Source organism: Chelon labrosus, assembly GCF_963514085.1.
Source record: "Chelon labrosus genome assembly, chromosome: 17".
NCBI lineage: Eukaryota > Metazoa > Chordata > Actinopteri > Mugiliformes > Mugilidae > Chelon > Chelon labrosus.
The window spans coordinates 10,370,409-10,384,894 of NC_140350.1; the positions used below are offsets into that span (position 1 = coordinate 10,370,409).

The 14,486-nt window shown below is 46.3% G+C and overlaps 1 protein-coding gene across 1 annotated transcript in view; it reads left to right on the forward strand.

The window, feature by feature from the left end:
- Window positions 1-14,486, forward strand: part of robo3 (roundabout, axon guidance receptor, homolog 3) — a gene marked incomplete at its 5' end in the record, with an annotated part of 150,698 nt that overhangs the window by 128,703 nt on the left and 7,509 nt on the right. Inside the window, 13 exons of the mRNA XM_084564084.1 lie at window positions 5,167-5,248; window positions 6,103-6,271; window positions 7,819-7,985; window positions 8,107-8,228; window positions 8,346-8,562; window positions 9,082-9,206; window positions 9,512-9,695; window positions 10,002-10,250; window positions 10,720-10,759; window positions 10,901-11,040; window positions 11,125-11,424; window positions 11,715-11,862; window positions 12,352-12,570. Coding sequence (XP_084420210.1) covers window positions 5,167-5,248; window positions 6,103-6,271; window positions 7,819-7,985; window positions 8,107-8,228; window positions 8,346-8,562; window positions 9,082-9,206; window positions 9,512-9,695; window positions 10,002-10,250; window positions 10,720-10,759; window positions 10,901-11,040; window positions 11,125-11,424; window positions 11,715-11,862; window positions 12,352-12,570 — 2,162 coding nt within the window. The remainder of the gene's footprint in view (window positions 1-5,166; window positions 5,249-6,102; window positions 6,272-7,818; window positions 7,986-8,106; window positions 8,229-8,345; window positions 8,563-9,081; window positions 9,207-9,511; window positions 9,696-10,001; window positions 10,251-10,719; window positions 10,760-10,900; window positions 11,041-11,124; window positions 11,425-11,714; window positions 11,863-12,351; window positions 12,571-14,486) is intronic.

The window sequence follows — 14,486 nt, forward strand, 5'->3', positions numbered from 1 at the left end:
AATGAAGCGGCTAAACTGCTGGCTTTTTCTTTCCTTTGCATACATTGTACATTGTAATCTACCCAGCATTATCTGATAATTAATTAAAAATTTATATAAATGTACGCTAGTTTCTCAGTCTTGCAATTGTCCAACTTGACAAAAGATATCAGTGATATACATAAAATAGTTCTATAAATTCTGAAAATATCTCCTAATTTGAGCTTAAGGTCAAAATAAAAGGCAGCGTCCATTGAGTACAACACACAAACTGCCAAGATAGGAAAACAATGAAATCAGCATTCACAAAACACACTTAACCCTGAAATAATCAGTATAAATAAGTCAGCTTCATCTGGGCCCCTGGTGCGGGACAGATGGTCTGTTTGTTCTCGTACCCTGGCAATGAGGAGATGCCATTACCCTGGGATCTGTGCCAGAGACACACTACCGCTGTCCCTCACTCCGGTGCCAAGACATCCTGGACAGACGGGAAGTGTGTGTGTGTGTGTGTGTGTATCTGCTAAATGGTTGAAAATGGGCGTGAGGTTTAGTGTGGGGGCAGCTATTGCAAGATGGAAAAGAGGGAACAGAGGAACCCAAACATGTAATCACGTCAAAGCAGAAAAATCGAGTTCACGTGTTGACTTTAAATCCCAGTGCACGTGTCGTAGCGGGTAATCTGATTTCCCTTCTGCATCCACCCAGAATATGATCTGATATCTTGTGCATGCTATTGTGCAGAAGGCTGATACCCGTGCTGACGCAGTAGTTAGCAGGCGAGGCGCCGTAGTTCACTCTGATTGGCTGGAAGTACATTGCAGAAATAACTAAATGTCAAAGATTTGATCAAACTATAACAAATTAATAAATAATTGCTCACACGTTCCTTCTATAAGTTTGAAGCTGTCCTCCCACTTGTTCTCCTCTCTTCCTCTTGCCTCATCCATTTTTCAGCAATCTGTTTCGCGCGGCGCCCAGAGCTGCCGGCCTTGATTAATAGTCAGGTGTCCCGGCTGTTTACCCCTCCCGTCCTCTCTTTCCATCCGCCGCTCAAACGCAGCCATCTGGGGACTTGTTTTTTTTTTTTTTCTTTTACCCCTTTCACTGATATGCAGCATCAGCCGGCCCACAGGTCAACTCAAGGTCAGGGCCTGTAGAGAAAGGAGGAGCAGCAGGGCCGCCGAATGGGACGGAGGCTCACCTGTCCCATGTCCTGCAGGACGCTCTGACAAGCCACTTAGGTCTGAGTAATTCCTCTGTCAGTGTTACTGATGAGCTGGCCCCCAGGTGCAGGAGAGGAGAACGGCCAAGCTCGTCCCCGGCAATCAGCGAGGCATTAGTCATGATAAGTTCTGCTGCGCACATCCGCTGCATAATGTATAAGGTTTTCAATGGGAGTAATATGGGCTGTGCTCGCAGAGTAAGTGAATAAGGGGAGGCTGATTGTGTTTGCGGTGGATTTGTGGGCCTGCATGTAAATTGATGAAGTACAGGAGGCTGAAATGTACACACACCTGTGCAACCACACACACAGAGGGCGACCGGGTAGCTATTTATAGAGTCGACCCAGGTGGAGAACATTAAATACAGTTCGTCCCTTTGCCCTCATCATGCACTACAAATCGAGCTGACGCAAATTATGTGGCGTTAAAACTGTAAAAAAAAGAAAAAAACACCTAAGTGTTCTATAGACCTTGCAGAGCCATTATCTTTAAATAGTTTTCTCTTCCTCTGTGATTGGCGTACTTGCTGCCTTTTTTGCATTAAAGCTGGGGTAGGCAGAATTTGAAAAATGAAAATTGACAGCCCCCACTTCCTCAGCTCTCCCCTCTCTGTCGTAAGCATCTCCCACCCGCCTGGGAAGTGTTATGCTGTCATTCCTGATTGTGTTTGTGACTCTGGTCTGGAGTGGTAACAGGAGAATTAGCAAACGGTTTTCTTTCTGTAAAAAACATCTGAAATGGCATACTGTGTGTATTTGAGCCTGTGTAGCTAGCTACATAGTTGAACTGTGAGTCTTTGGCTACTCTCAGCAGCGACCAGGAGAAATGCAGCAAGTTTTGGCCGTTGCAGTCAGGGAGTTTTCTCCGCCACTGCAGCACGTGTTTTATTACAATTTATGCCAGATTGTCTTTTGGATTATAGTTTTTCAATGTAGGCAGTAGCTGCTATTGTCAGAATAGAAACTTTTCCTGCAGGATTTTCGCCTACTAAATCAGGGCTTTCCATCATTTGAAGTGACGTGCACATTCATCTGCGTTTGTAGAACAGCTTCTCATTTGATGGAAGACACTTCTCACTGGGACCTGTGCAGGACCTCTACCAGGACCCTTTTAATTAGATTAATGTGGCTAATCGTGAGTTTTCTCCAATTCAGTTCACTACATTCTTCTTTGTGGTTTATTGCTTACACACATTGAAGTTGTTAGTCTTCTTTTTTCCCCCCTTCGGGCTGTTCCCTGCAGGGTTTACCACAGTGAATCATCTGCTACCATCGCGCCCTATCCTCCCTCACTACATCCATAAACCTCCTCTTTGGTCTTCTCTAGACCTCCAGCCTGACCAGTATATTCACTATCCCTCCTGTGAACACGTCCAAACCATCTCAACCTGGCCTCTCTAACTTGATCTCCAAAACATCTCGCATGAGCCGCCCCTCTAATGTACTCATTCCTGATCCTACCCATCCTGGTCACGCCCGGAGAAAACCCTCAACATCTTCAGCTCTGCTACTTCCTCCTGTCTTTTCCCCAAAACCACTGTCTCTAAACCGTACGACATTGCTGGTCTCACCACGGTCCTGTAAACCTTCCTTTGACACTTTGGAGTCGTTGGTGTGCATGACATTTACCAGGTTATACGTGCAAGTTACAAATCAAAGTTGGATTTCTTGATTTTACCACTTTGCTTGAAGACGAATTAGTTCTTGAAAGAAGGAAAGAAACATTTGAATGAATGAAATAACGACCTGGAGTGATGAGGCTTTCAGAATAAAAAAACATGTTCATCGTCGCTGCTACCTCCTGTTGTTGCTACCTCAGTGTCACATTGAAAGATTCCCCAGCGTACAGACCCCCAACATCTCCCTCTGTTGTAAGCAATTTCACAGCCCGTCTAGCTTTTGGCTCGCTTCCCCCAAAATTTAATAGCCAGCATTCACATGTGCGCGCACACACCGAGGCACATTTATCACACACCTCTTAATTACATCTGCTCATAGTCTGTCCAGAATGCTAAGTAGCTGTTGAGTAGAAAGACTGGTGCCTCAGAAATTTCTAGACCTCTAGCTGGTCATTAAAATTCTGTCCTTTGATCCTGGCTTTAACACCCCTCCTCTGCTGGGCAGGAATCAGATGAGGAACATAAAAGCCACCAGCTTGACTTGAGCTTTGACTTCCTATAGGTCCACTCAGAAAATATCATTTATGGAAAAAAGTGTTTTCAATTACTACTCACAAAATCTCCAAAAGTAGAAGCAGTTAATTAAACAGATGTTATTTTTAGTTATGGTAAATGAGGATGCAAGTTTTCATATGCGGTTGCTAATAATTGATTGCCAGGAGAAGCAGTTTTCACATGCTATAGTGAACCAATTTAGTTCAAAATTTAGTTTGTATCCACTGCTGAAATGTGATGTAAATATTATTTCCAAGTTACTGAATTTGTGAGGGGCAAACTAATTCACATGCACCATGTCACTTCAGATTGGAAGCGTGCAAATGAAACCCATCTGCATCACTGTGTGGCCCCATGTGCTTTTAAAGTTCACCTCCCACAACTAACAACCGCCGTATCTATGCACGCACCAGTAATTCCGCCTCTCTCGTCGGCAGTACGTGCTCAGAGAGGTGACGAGGTCTGTGGCTTTCAAGCCTGCTGGGGTGAGAGGCTTCTTCAGTGAACCAATCATGGCGCTAGAATCAGACAATAAAATCGACAGAAAGACTTTTTAAATGCACTCACTTTGCCACTTCAGTAGGTGAACTAGTGGAAACAAATGCATTCAAATATACACCGATAGGCATAACATTATGACCATCTTCCTAATATTGTGTAGGTCTCCCTTGTGCCTCCAGAACAGTTGTGACTCATCAGGGAATGGACATGGGCCTTCTGAGGGTGTCCTGTGGTGTCTGGCAACAGGATGTTGTTAGTGGGGGGCCTTTGGGTCCTATGGGTTGAGGGGAGGGGCCTCGGTGGATCATCCCACAGATATTTGATCAGATTGGGATTTAGTGAAATTGGAGGCCAGGTCAACACCTTGTGCTGTTTTTCATGTTTTTGAAGTTAAACCATCCTAAACCATTTTTGTATCAGGCTGCATCCTGCTGGGGATGGGTGCTGCCATCAAGGAGTGTCATTGCTGTGGGGTGAGGGTGTCTGGTTTTGTCTAGGTGGGTGGTACATGTCTAAGTAACATCCACATGAATGCCAGGGACAAAAGTTTCCCAGCAGAACATTGAATTGTCACAAGATGGTCATAATGTTACGGCTGATCGATGTAACAGTCCTGTCTTAGCTTCACGAAGGTTAATGGCGTTCAGCATTAGTTTCATTTTGGGGGCTGTGGTTTGTAGTACTACTAAATTGTACCAACACATGTTCCCATTATTTCGACACCCCCATTTTGCTCATGGGGCTAGGCTAAATAACAGAAACACTTAAGTGTTTAATTCAATCCAGTTTAACAGCACCATAACCTACATCCTCCAAAAGGGTCATCCAGTTGAATTACCACCTTTCAACATCAACTAAACATTAAAACGGGAACAGGAATGGGGATTTAATGCAGGACTGTTATGTTAGAATGCCCTTGTGTACCTAATAAACTGGCAACTGAGTGTATATCGACACCATTGGGAGCAGCAAGCTGCCATAAACTGGTACTAAAAAGGATTTTATACTTTGATGTGAAAGTGGAGCGGAGGGTGGCTCACCTGGTTGGCTTTGTGTCACTAATAGTTCTCTGTTCGTCATACGTGCCAACTTCCTGCTGCTCAGTATTCTGAGCACAAACACGCTGGTTGGAGAGATATGACATTTAGTCTCAATCACTGGTAATGGATGCATTAACATAGTATCACGCTCTCTGTCTCTGTCTCTGTCTCACACACACACACACACACACACACACACAGACACGCACGCACACTAAACTAATGATACACATTTTCCTGTTGCCAGGAAACGGACTCTGGAGTTTACACCTGCCTGGCTTCCAGCTCCAGCGGAGAGACGAGCTGGAGTGGAGTGCTCACAGTCAAAGGTAAATTGTCTCTGCAGGATTTAAATGCATGGAAATGACGGCGTACAACAACACAGACGCCATATGTGATTAAAAAGAAAACTTTTACGTGGCAAAATATCCTCCTTATTCCCTTCCTCTGTCTGAAATGTTATTCATTTGAGTAACCTCCGTATTTTAATTAGGAGCCCTGAATAAATGAGTATGATAACCGTGTATTTAAAAAAGGAGTCCAAGTGGCGAGGTAGTGTTCCTAGTTACCATTTATACAGGAAACAAGTAGCTGAGAATAATTAAAGCACTTAACCCCTGCTGGTCCCGAGGCCGTTACTGAGCATGTGAAGTCTGATAGAGCAAAAGGGCATAAGCAAAGGTGGAAATATGCTAATGCCCACATCTAGGATGTAATTGTGAAGTATCGTCGGCGTCCGCTACAGCTCAAAGCACGCCATCAGCTGAAGTGCTTTGCAAGGCTATGCCCTCCCTCTCCAACCCATAAACCATTACAATAGAAAATATTTTAAGCAGTAGAGTTTTCATTAGTGGCGTTAAATGAAGGAGTAACAACTTAACAAGCTGCTCTGATGACACCTAAGTTTGTTATTGGACTATTAGCATCGTAATGGTTAGTTAGAATCTAATAGCAAAATTGTGAAGTCTGTTAGAAGTGAGGGGCTCCGCCTGCGGGGACCGCGATGCAAATGTTCAGTCAACATTAGCAGGAGTACGCAGAGGACGTAATGAAACGACAACGCCGTGGGCTTTATAGATGTTATAATGAAATGCCTCCCTCTCTCTCTCCCGCTTCCCTTCCCTTCCCTTCCCCTCCTCTCACTTCTCCTTTCTGTTTTTTCCGCCCCGAACTCGCCGTCCAGAGAGCGCAGACCAGTCAGTAGCTCAGGCCACCGAGCCCTTCCAGCTGCCGGGCCCGCCGCACAAGCCCATAGTTACAGACGTGTCGAAGAACAGCGTCTCTCTGACCTGGCAACCCAACGCCCACGAGGGAGGAGCCGCCGTCACCTCGTATATCATTGAGGCCTTCAGGTTAGTTTCGCTACATCAGTGGCGGGTGCATTTTCTCCTGTTTTTCCTCGTTCATGGTCATCAATGATGAATGAGACATTCTAGCTAGGGATGTTTCATAACCCTATAATCTTACTTACATTTTAACATTTTTAATGTTCTAGTAAGAAGGTAAGACCCTTTTCAGCATTTATTAATTAGTTTTAGACCTTGAAGAGAAGACGGAATTGACAGGAAAATGATAGAATACAGAGTAAAGACCATTTTTGTTGGGCAAGAACCCGTGAATGGACGACGCAGATGAGCAAAACTAATGCTAGGACCAGCTCCTCCAAACCTGAATGGACCTCAGGAGAAACCTTCAGGTAATGTCACCTGAGACGACGTCCATCTTGGAATAATTAGGGCCTTAATAGATTTGGCTGAGCAGGATGGGTGGCTCACCGGATGGAAGGAGGCGTCGAGATGAAGATAGGCAGTGTTATGAGGAAACGTGTCCTTCCAATTCGATAAAGAGGCGAGCACCGGCAGAGCTTAATCAGATCCAGACGTCCACCGTGGCCCATGGCGGGCGAGGAGTGTTTCCGAATAACGCAAAGTGATTCGTTGTAAAGCAGCTGGAGGGGACCACTGGGATGTTTGCAATAACATTTCAGTGCCTGAGGTGCTAAGGTTTGTTTGCAGGAGCACTGAGAAGAGGAGTGAGGGTTGGGGCTTGTGTGGGTGAGTGTGTGTGTGTGTGTGTGTGTGTGTGTGTGTGTGCATATACAGTCTCTAATAGTGTTTATTTAATGTTCCATCCTCCTGCTAAGACTTCATTAATTTTCTCTTTCAGCCCTGTGTGTGACTGCGTGAACTCTCTTTCACAAAGTTACCTTGAGTCTAGCGCCTAGGGTGCCCTGCACTCTCACAAACATGTGACATGAGTATTCATGAGTCGTATTCCTCTTTGGTCTAATTGTTGCAGTTCAGCACTGCAGCTAGCTCACCGCGAACCCCCACAATACCCTTGGGGAATATCTGAACGTGTCAAACAAATGGTTGGGGAGGTCTTTGTGGCTGCCGCTCTGCCAAGGTGACAATAAATTCACGGAGTAAAGGGGAGAGACGTGAGGAAGAGGGAGCGTGGACGAGCGTTGGTGGGATAATGCATCTGCGGGAGTGCCACAAGGCCAAGAACATGCCCTCGTTTCCTCTTGGCAGCTGTGCCTTCTTACAAGCCCCATTACATTATTCATCAGGACAGCAAATTGTATAATTTGAAGGAGATCTTCCAGCAAACACAAACTTGTCTGGAGCCGGAAACTTTGCTCACATCTGCTATTGTTTACCGGATAAGAAATATTAAAGGGAAGCCAAAAATAGTTCCTTCTATTGCCTGGAGATCTTCCCATGCGTTGGTTAATTGCGTAGCTACACATCAAATCAGCACTCCACGGCATTTATTCTACTCATCTTTGTGCCAGTGACAGTATTGTTTACTTTTTCCTGGAGTTGTATCAGCCAATGAATTGAGGAAGTAATCTACAGATGAATGAAGTTGCATACATTACTTCTCTCCCCTCAAGCCAATCAGCAGGGAGCACGTGGCAGACCGTAGCCGACCTGGTTAAGATGGAGACCCACACGATCACCGGCCTTCTTCCCAACACCATCTACCTGTTCATCGTCCGAGCTGTCAACGCCTACGGCCTGAGTGACCCAAGCCCCATCTCGGAGCCTGTCAGAACACAGGGTCAGTCTGCACCCTCTCACGCCACGACAACGGCTGCATGACTCGTATAGCATTGTTAAAAAAATAACTTAATGCACTGACAGCAGCACTCTAAAAAGTGAATATGTGGCTTTTTCCTCAGATGTGAGTCCTACAGGTCAGGGAGTGGACCACAGGCAAGTGCAGAGGGAGCTGGGGGAGGTCGCCGTCCAGCTTCAAGACCCTGTCACGCCATCGACAACTTCCATTCGAGTACCATGGACTGTGAGTGCTTTGATGGGTTTATTTAGGGTTAGGGAAGGGAGAATTTTTTTTACTCTTTGACTTCATCTCGCTCGGCTTTTCTCATTTCCCCTCAATCCTGACCTCAATTTCTTTCAGGTCGACCGCCAGTCTCAGTATGTCCAGGGCTACCGCCTCTTCTACCGGCCCAGCGGGGGAACCTGGCTCCTCCAGGACATCAACTCCCCCTCTGAGCGCAGCACCGTGCTCACCAGCCTGCTGAAAGGAACTGAGTACGAGATAAAGATCCGTCCCTACTTTGACGAATTCCAGGGCAGGGACAGTCGAACGCTGCTGGTCCGGACCGCGGAAGAAGGTACTAAATAAATCTGGTGACACAAATCTGTAGCGGGGAGAGATTCAAAGTAAATTGAGCTAGGTTCTTTCTGACACTGCAGGGCCTGTTCATTAGCCTGCATGGCACCACATGAATCTTAGTCATCTTATCTCATTTTTGGTTTCATTTTGTATCATCTGCAATTTACGTCTTTTATAGTGATCAGTCTTTTCATTATATTCAGCATCCACAGAGTACCACTTTTGGAGCCTCTGGTTTATATTGGGTGATTCAGATTAAGAACATGAGAGTGGATCGTTTTTGCCATCAGCACTCATGGACTGAATCAGAGTGGTTTAGTGGGGCCAAAATAAAAATGATTAACTTCTATAGCCCTCAATAAACCTTCATTTTCCCATCTCGGTGCAAGCCACTTTCTTGAATTTCTCTTTCTTGCTTAAGGCTATTCCATTTTTTTTTTCCAACTTGTTAATAATTACTGTGGTCAATACACTCTGAGCGTGCTGTATATGAAGGATGTCTCCTCGCTTCTCACAGTGCCCAGTGCCCCGCCCAGAGCCGTTACAGTGGCGACGGTGAAGCTAAGCAACAGCTCCGGCGTCAGTGTCTCCTGGGAGCCGCCGCCTAGCGAGATGCAGAACGGCATCATCCAGGAGTACAGGGTAAGCACGCCTCGGCCGAATGCATGGCTTCCCCCAGTTTCATACAGATGAGATTATTTTATTACATCCACACTATTCACTAAAGGAGAAGGAGTAAGTTAAAAGAAGTTATTGGAGGATTGTAGACTGGACAGGTTGCGATCTCAAGCACACAATACTAATATGTTCATATAAACTTTGAGAATTTCACTACTGCACAATAGCGAATGTTCAATGTAGTTGACGTTAACTGTTTGACCGGCGAAGGAAAATGTAAACTTGGGGGATGATAAAACAGCTGCAAAACAGATCCGTTCTCCAAACAGGTTTGGTGCGTGGGCAGCGGCGGCGATAACCAGACTCGATACTACATCAACAAGACGGTGGATGGCAACACGCTGTCCACGGTGCTGAAAGGCCTGATACCGGGCACACTGTACCAGGTGGAGGTGGCAGCGGTGACCAGCGCGGGCGTCGGCACTCGCAGTCAGCCGGTGTCCATCCATATCAGTGAGTCCAAAGCTGGAGAATAAGAGTAGGAGGTGGTGCAGATGCAGAAACAGTTGTTGTTCTGCAGGAAAGTTAAAAAGCACAAATGATTCATTTAAAAAAAAATATCACCGTGGCTATTCTAATTCAGCTAGGTTGCTTTTCTAGTTGACCTAGGTTTCAACAGATCATTGTCCCCAGAAGATTATATGAATGGAAAATGAAATGCACGGGACGGATAAAACAAATTAATTGTTAAATTATTTGTCGTTCTCGGCCTTATCTCATCCCGTTACGCCCTCCTCCCTCCTGTTTTCCTCCCCCCAGAGCTGCCAGCTGAACAGCCCTCGGTGCCAGGTGGCGGAGGCCCCGGTGGCGCCAGCGACGGCGGCGAGGAGAGCAGCGTTAGCCTGGCCGAGCAGATCACCGACGTGGTCAAGCAGCCAGCGTTCATCGCGGGCATCGGCGGAGCCTGCTGGGTCATCCTCATGGGCTTCAGCGTCTGGATCTACTGCCGCCGCAAGAAGAGGAAGGAGCTGAGCCACTACACGGCCTCCTTCGCCTACACACCAGCAGGTCAGGAATGCGGAATTATGCGTATGGGATGATGCGTTGCACTTACGAAAGAAAATAACCTGCGGGAACTGATTTCAGATCATTGCCAGATTATGGCATTTCATATGCATATTTAGATGCATTTATTTTTTTGTGAGCTGACCTCTTTCTTTGCATATGGTCCTATTGTAGTTTACAGTGAGTCTGTTTACTGCAGCAGCTTTTACAGATCTGTTACCTGAGAAGGAACGTCTCTGTGCATTGTTTCTCTGTTTAAAAATTTGCACACACATTGGTGTGTTTTGGGACTTTTTACAAGCAAGGAGATTAGAAAACATTTCTGTGGAAATGAGGACAGCTGACACTGGAAAATATAAACTGGGTGTGGTTTTAACAAAAAGAGAAAATGGAAGCAAAGTAGGACACAAAAATGTAACACGCAGGTTACCCCTCCTCATCAGTCTGTTTTTTTTTTCTCTGCCTTCTTCAGTTGGTTTCCCACATGGAGAAGGACCAGGACTCAATGGAAGGTGACTGACTTTACGTAACCTCGCATCCTTCACCAATATGTTTCAAATCCTTTTTGCTGCACACAAGCAGTATCCCTTTCTCTGTTAGTTTGGATTCTGTGTAGCACCATGCCTTAAATTAATGCCAGCATGTCTCTGCAGGCCTGGCGTGCTTGGAGGCAACATGGGCAACTACCCATGGCTGGCAGACTCTTGGCCCACCACCAACTTGGTCCACAGCGGTAAAGAGGCCGTTAACTGCTGCACCACCAATCACGACACGGCTGAGAGATACTACAACGGTAGTTACTACCTGTTTTTGTGCTTTGTGTGCTTACAACAAAGCCAGAACACTGTGCTTAATACATTATTCATCCCGTGCGCAGAAGCTGGCATCTCCAACTACCTGAACCAGACGGAGAAGTACAGCATGGGAGGCTCCACCGAAGGTCCCATCTACAGCACCATTGACGCCACCAGCGAGGACCTGCACAGCTTCACCTATGCTCAGCACACCTCCCCGACCCCCTACGCCTCCACCTCCATCATGCCTTTCACTAATCAGACGCAGGCGCCCGCCCACGGTGGCGAGCAGCAGGACGACGGGCACTGGATCGCCCAGCCAGGGCCCTCTGGAGCTCAGTACGCACAGCCGGACCGCTGCAGCGGTGAGGAGGGCACCAGGGGTATTTTCATTAGAAATGCAGCAATTAGTTGATTAATTCATCAATAGAGGAAAAATAATCAGCCACTGCTTTCATAATCAGTTTTACCTTTCAAGTCCTTTTTAAAAGAAATGCAAATTATGTCTTTTTTTTTTAATTATTTATTACTACTTTCTGGCATTGATGTGATTTTGAAAGTGTGAGCCACAGGGCTGTAAATTATGCTCATGCAAGAAAGCTCAGCGTGATAAAGCTTCTTCTTCCTCCTCCTCATTTGAATCCCTTGTCCTTTTGTGTGTTTCGTTGCGTAGGTAAGCCCAAACAGAAGGCGATGGGTAAGGCCGTCAAAACGCCGTCCCTAACCTGGATGGAGGCCTTGCCCCCGCCTCCCCCCATCGGGGAGCTGGAACAGTGTGAGCAGGACAACGGGCTCCCAGAGCACGAGGACATGGACCTGGGGTGAGTCAGACCAGCAGCACACGTCTTTATAAATTAGTATTACACTGCCGCATCATCGGTTAGACTTTGCGTCACCTCGGAGGGGCACATTAAGTATCAAGCTCAACGCGGCTCTTGTGCCTCTGGCCTTTACAACTCAATTATCTCAGCCATGGTCAATTGCTTGACTGATTTAGCTGTTTTCTCCACCCTCAAAACACAATTAGCCGTGTTCCTCCTTACCCGCACTCTCTGCAACCTCAGAGTAAAACTATCATTCACTTTCACTCCCACTAAAGTTGTAGCTGAGCACCCTACCGATTTGCCTACGGCGAGGCCCTGTGACTCGAGTCCGATAGAACGTCATTTATCTCTTCCTAGCCCCATAGCCAGCTGGATTTGTAGGCGCCGCTGAACAAACAAGCTCCGTCTTGATAATATCTTTTAACACCGCATGGAGATAAGCCCTGTGTCACCACGCTGCAACACTCCTCGTCCCTGTCTGTGCAGCTCCGACGAGGAGTGGTGCCCTCCCCTCCCGGAGAGGACCTATCTGATGGAGGGCTGCGAGGACGGACCCACTCCGCCCCTGAGGAACAACGCTTCCTCTCCGGCCACCTCCTACAGCCACCAGTCAACAGCCACGCTCACCCCGTCGCCCCACGAGGAGCCCCGGGCCCCCCATGACCTTCCCCGCCTCAACCAGCTAGAGACCCAGCAGCTGTCACGGTATGGGAACAGGCTTGGAGCCTAACTATGCATTCATATCTGAAAGCACTGTGTGATTGTTAATATCAGGAAATATATTAGTGTTAAGGCTGTGATAGAGCGGGTTTCTTACAAACCAGAAGGTCAGTGGTTCGATTCCACTATTCCGACCTTCAGTAAGACAATGAACTCAGAGTTGCTCCCATTGTTTGGCGCTGCTGTGTAAATGTGTGCTGTGTGAACGAATGGGTAGTTGGTCACTGTGACTGTAAAGCACTTTGACTATGAATAGGTAAATGGTCTTGTATTGATAAAGCTCTTTTCTGCCTGGGTGGCTGTAGCTCTGTAGATAGATACGGAACCCAGTATGGCTCCCAGTGCAGAGCTACTAGGTTACAACATTTCGGAAAATGTTTATTTGTATTATCGGAATCATATACTAGGAAACTGCAAGTGTATTATGTGTATCTCATTTGCTTTCTCACGTTTGAGTGAGAATTTTCGTACAGTTTGTTGCTTGGCACTACTGTGTGAACGAATGGGTAGATGTGTCATTGTGACTGTAAAGCGCTTGGAATTCGTATTTATTTAGCGCTTTTCTACCAATTGGTACTAAAAGCTCTTCACAGTCACAGTGACACGTCCATCCGTTCGTTCACACATTCACACACCGGTACCAAACACTGGGAGCAACTCGGGGTTCGGTCCTTGCTCAAGGACACTTCAGCCTGTGGTCCGTGAGCCGGGAATCAAACTGCCAACGCTCTGGTTCGTAGACAGCCCTGCTCTACCTACTAGTAGAAAAACGAGATATAAATACAAGGACATTTTCCATTTTAATCACTAAATACCAAATATTGTGACGTCATTGCTTGTTACATCTTTTTCAGTGGCTGAGTCACTGTTAACTGCTTATACAAAAGAATACAGCTTTTCTTCCTGCTACATTGAGGTGGTCATTGAACAATAAATAAACACTGATAACGTCTTCTGTAACTGGGGAATCTGTCCACTCCTGGCATTAAAATCTATCTTAGAGTCGTCCACTTGGGACACAGGTTCATACCAGTGGTGAGTGGGGCCCCGGTCCTGACAGCCTGCTGCCCTTTTCAGTTTGAACAGCGTTATATAAAATGTGAAAATTGGAATTCACATGAACTGAACTGAACTCTTGCTCAACTGAGGACAGTGTTGGAGGATTTGATTTGGGCCTGGCTACAACATTTCGGAAAATGTTTAATTGTGCTATGGGAATCGTGTACTTAGACAGCTGGGATAGGCTCCAGCAGACCCCCAGACCCTTAACAGGAATAAGCGGGTATAGAAGATGAATGAATGAATGAATCCTGTACTTGGAATCTGTAAGGGCCCGTTCAGACGTTGCATGAAGAGCCGATCTGGGCGATTTGATCACGTAAAAGACAGGTGTGAACACCCCGAGGACAAATTGAGATCACATTTGAGAGGTACGACCACGTTTGGAGGTGGCCTGGGTCGCACACGTCTGTATGTGTCCTCGTGGGTCCACATTCCTTTGGTAGTGTGAACGCAACGTGTCCTGAGTCGCATTAAGTCGCCGCATGTGGTTATATTACATATTTATGTCTTTATTTAACTTTATTACCAGATATTACTGTGCGTGTGGAAACTTCTAGGGTTGGACTTTTAATCTGAATTCTGTGCAGGTCTAACTAGCGTCAGGGCCGAGATCAATAAATAATAACTCGATGTGTGCACAAGTCACGACGCGCACGGTAAAACAACGCTGTTCTCGGCTCTGGAGCAACGGTAGACATCCATTAGAGACGTCAGCTGAAGTTAGGGTTTATTTGCGTACAGTGTGTGAAACTAAGATCGGATTTGGAGACGCATGTTCATGCCAGGTGTGAACACGCATACCTAAAGCTGGTCACTTTTAGCCCAGATCAGATCTTTAA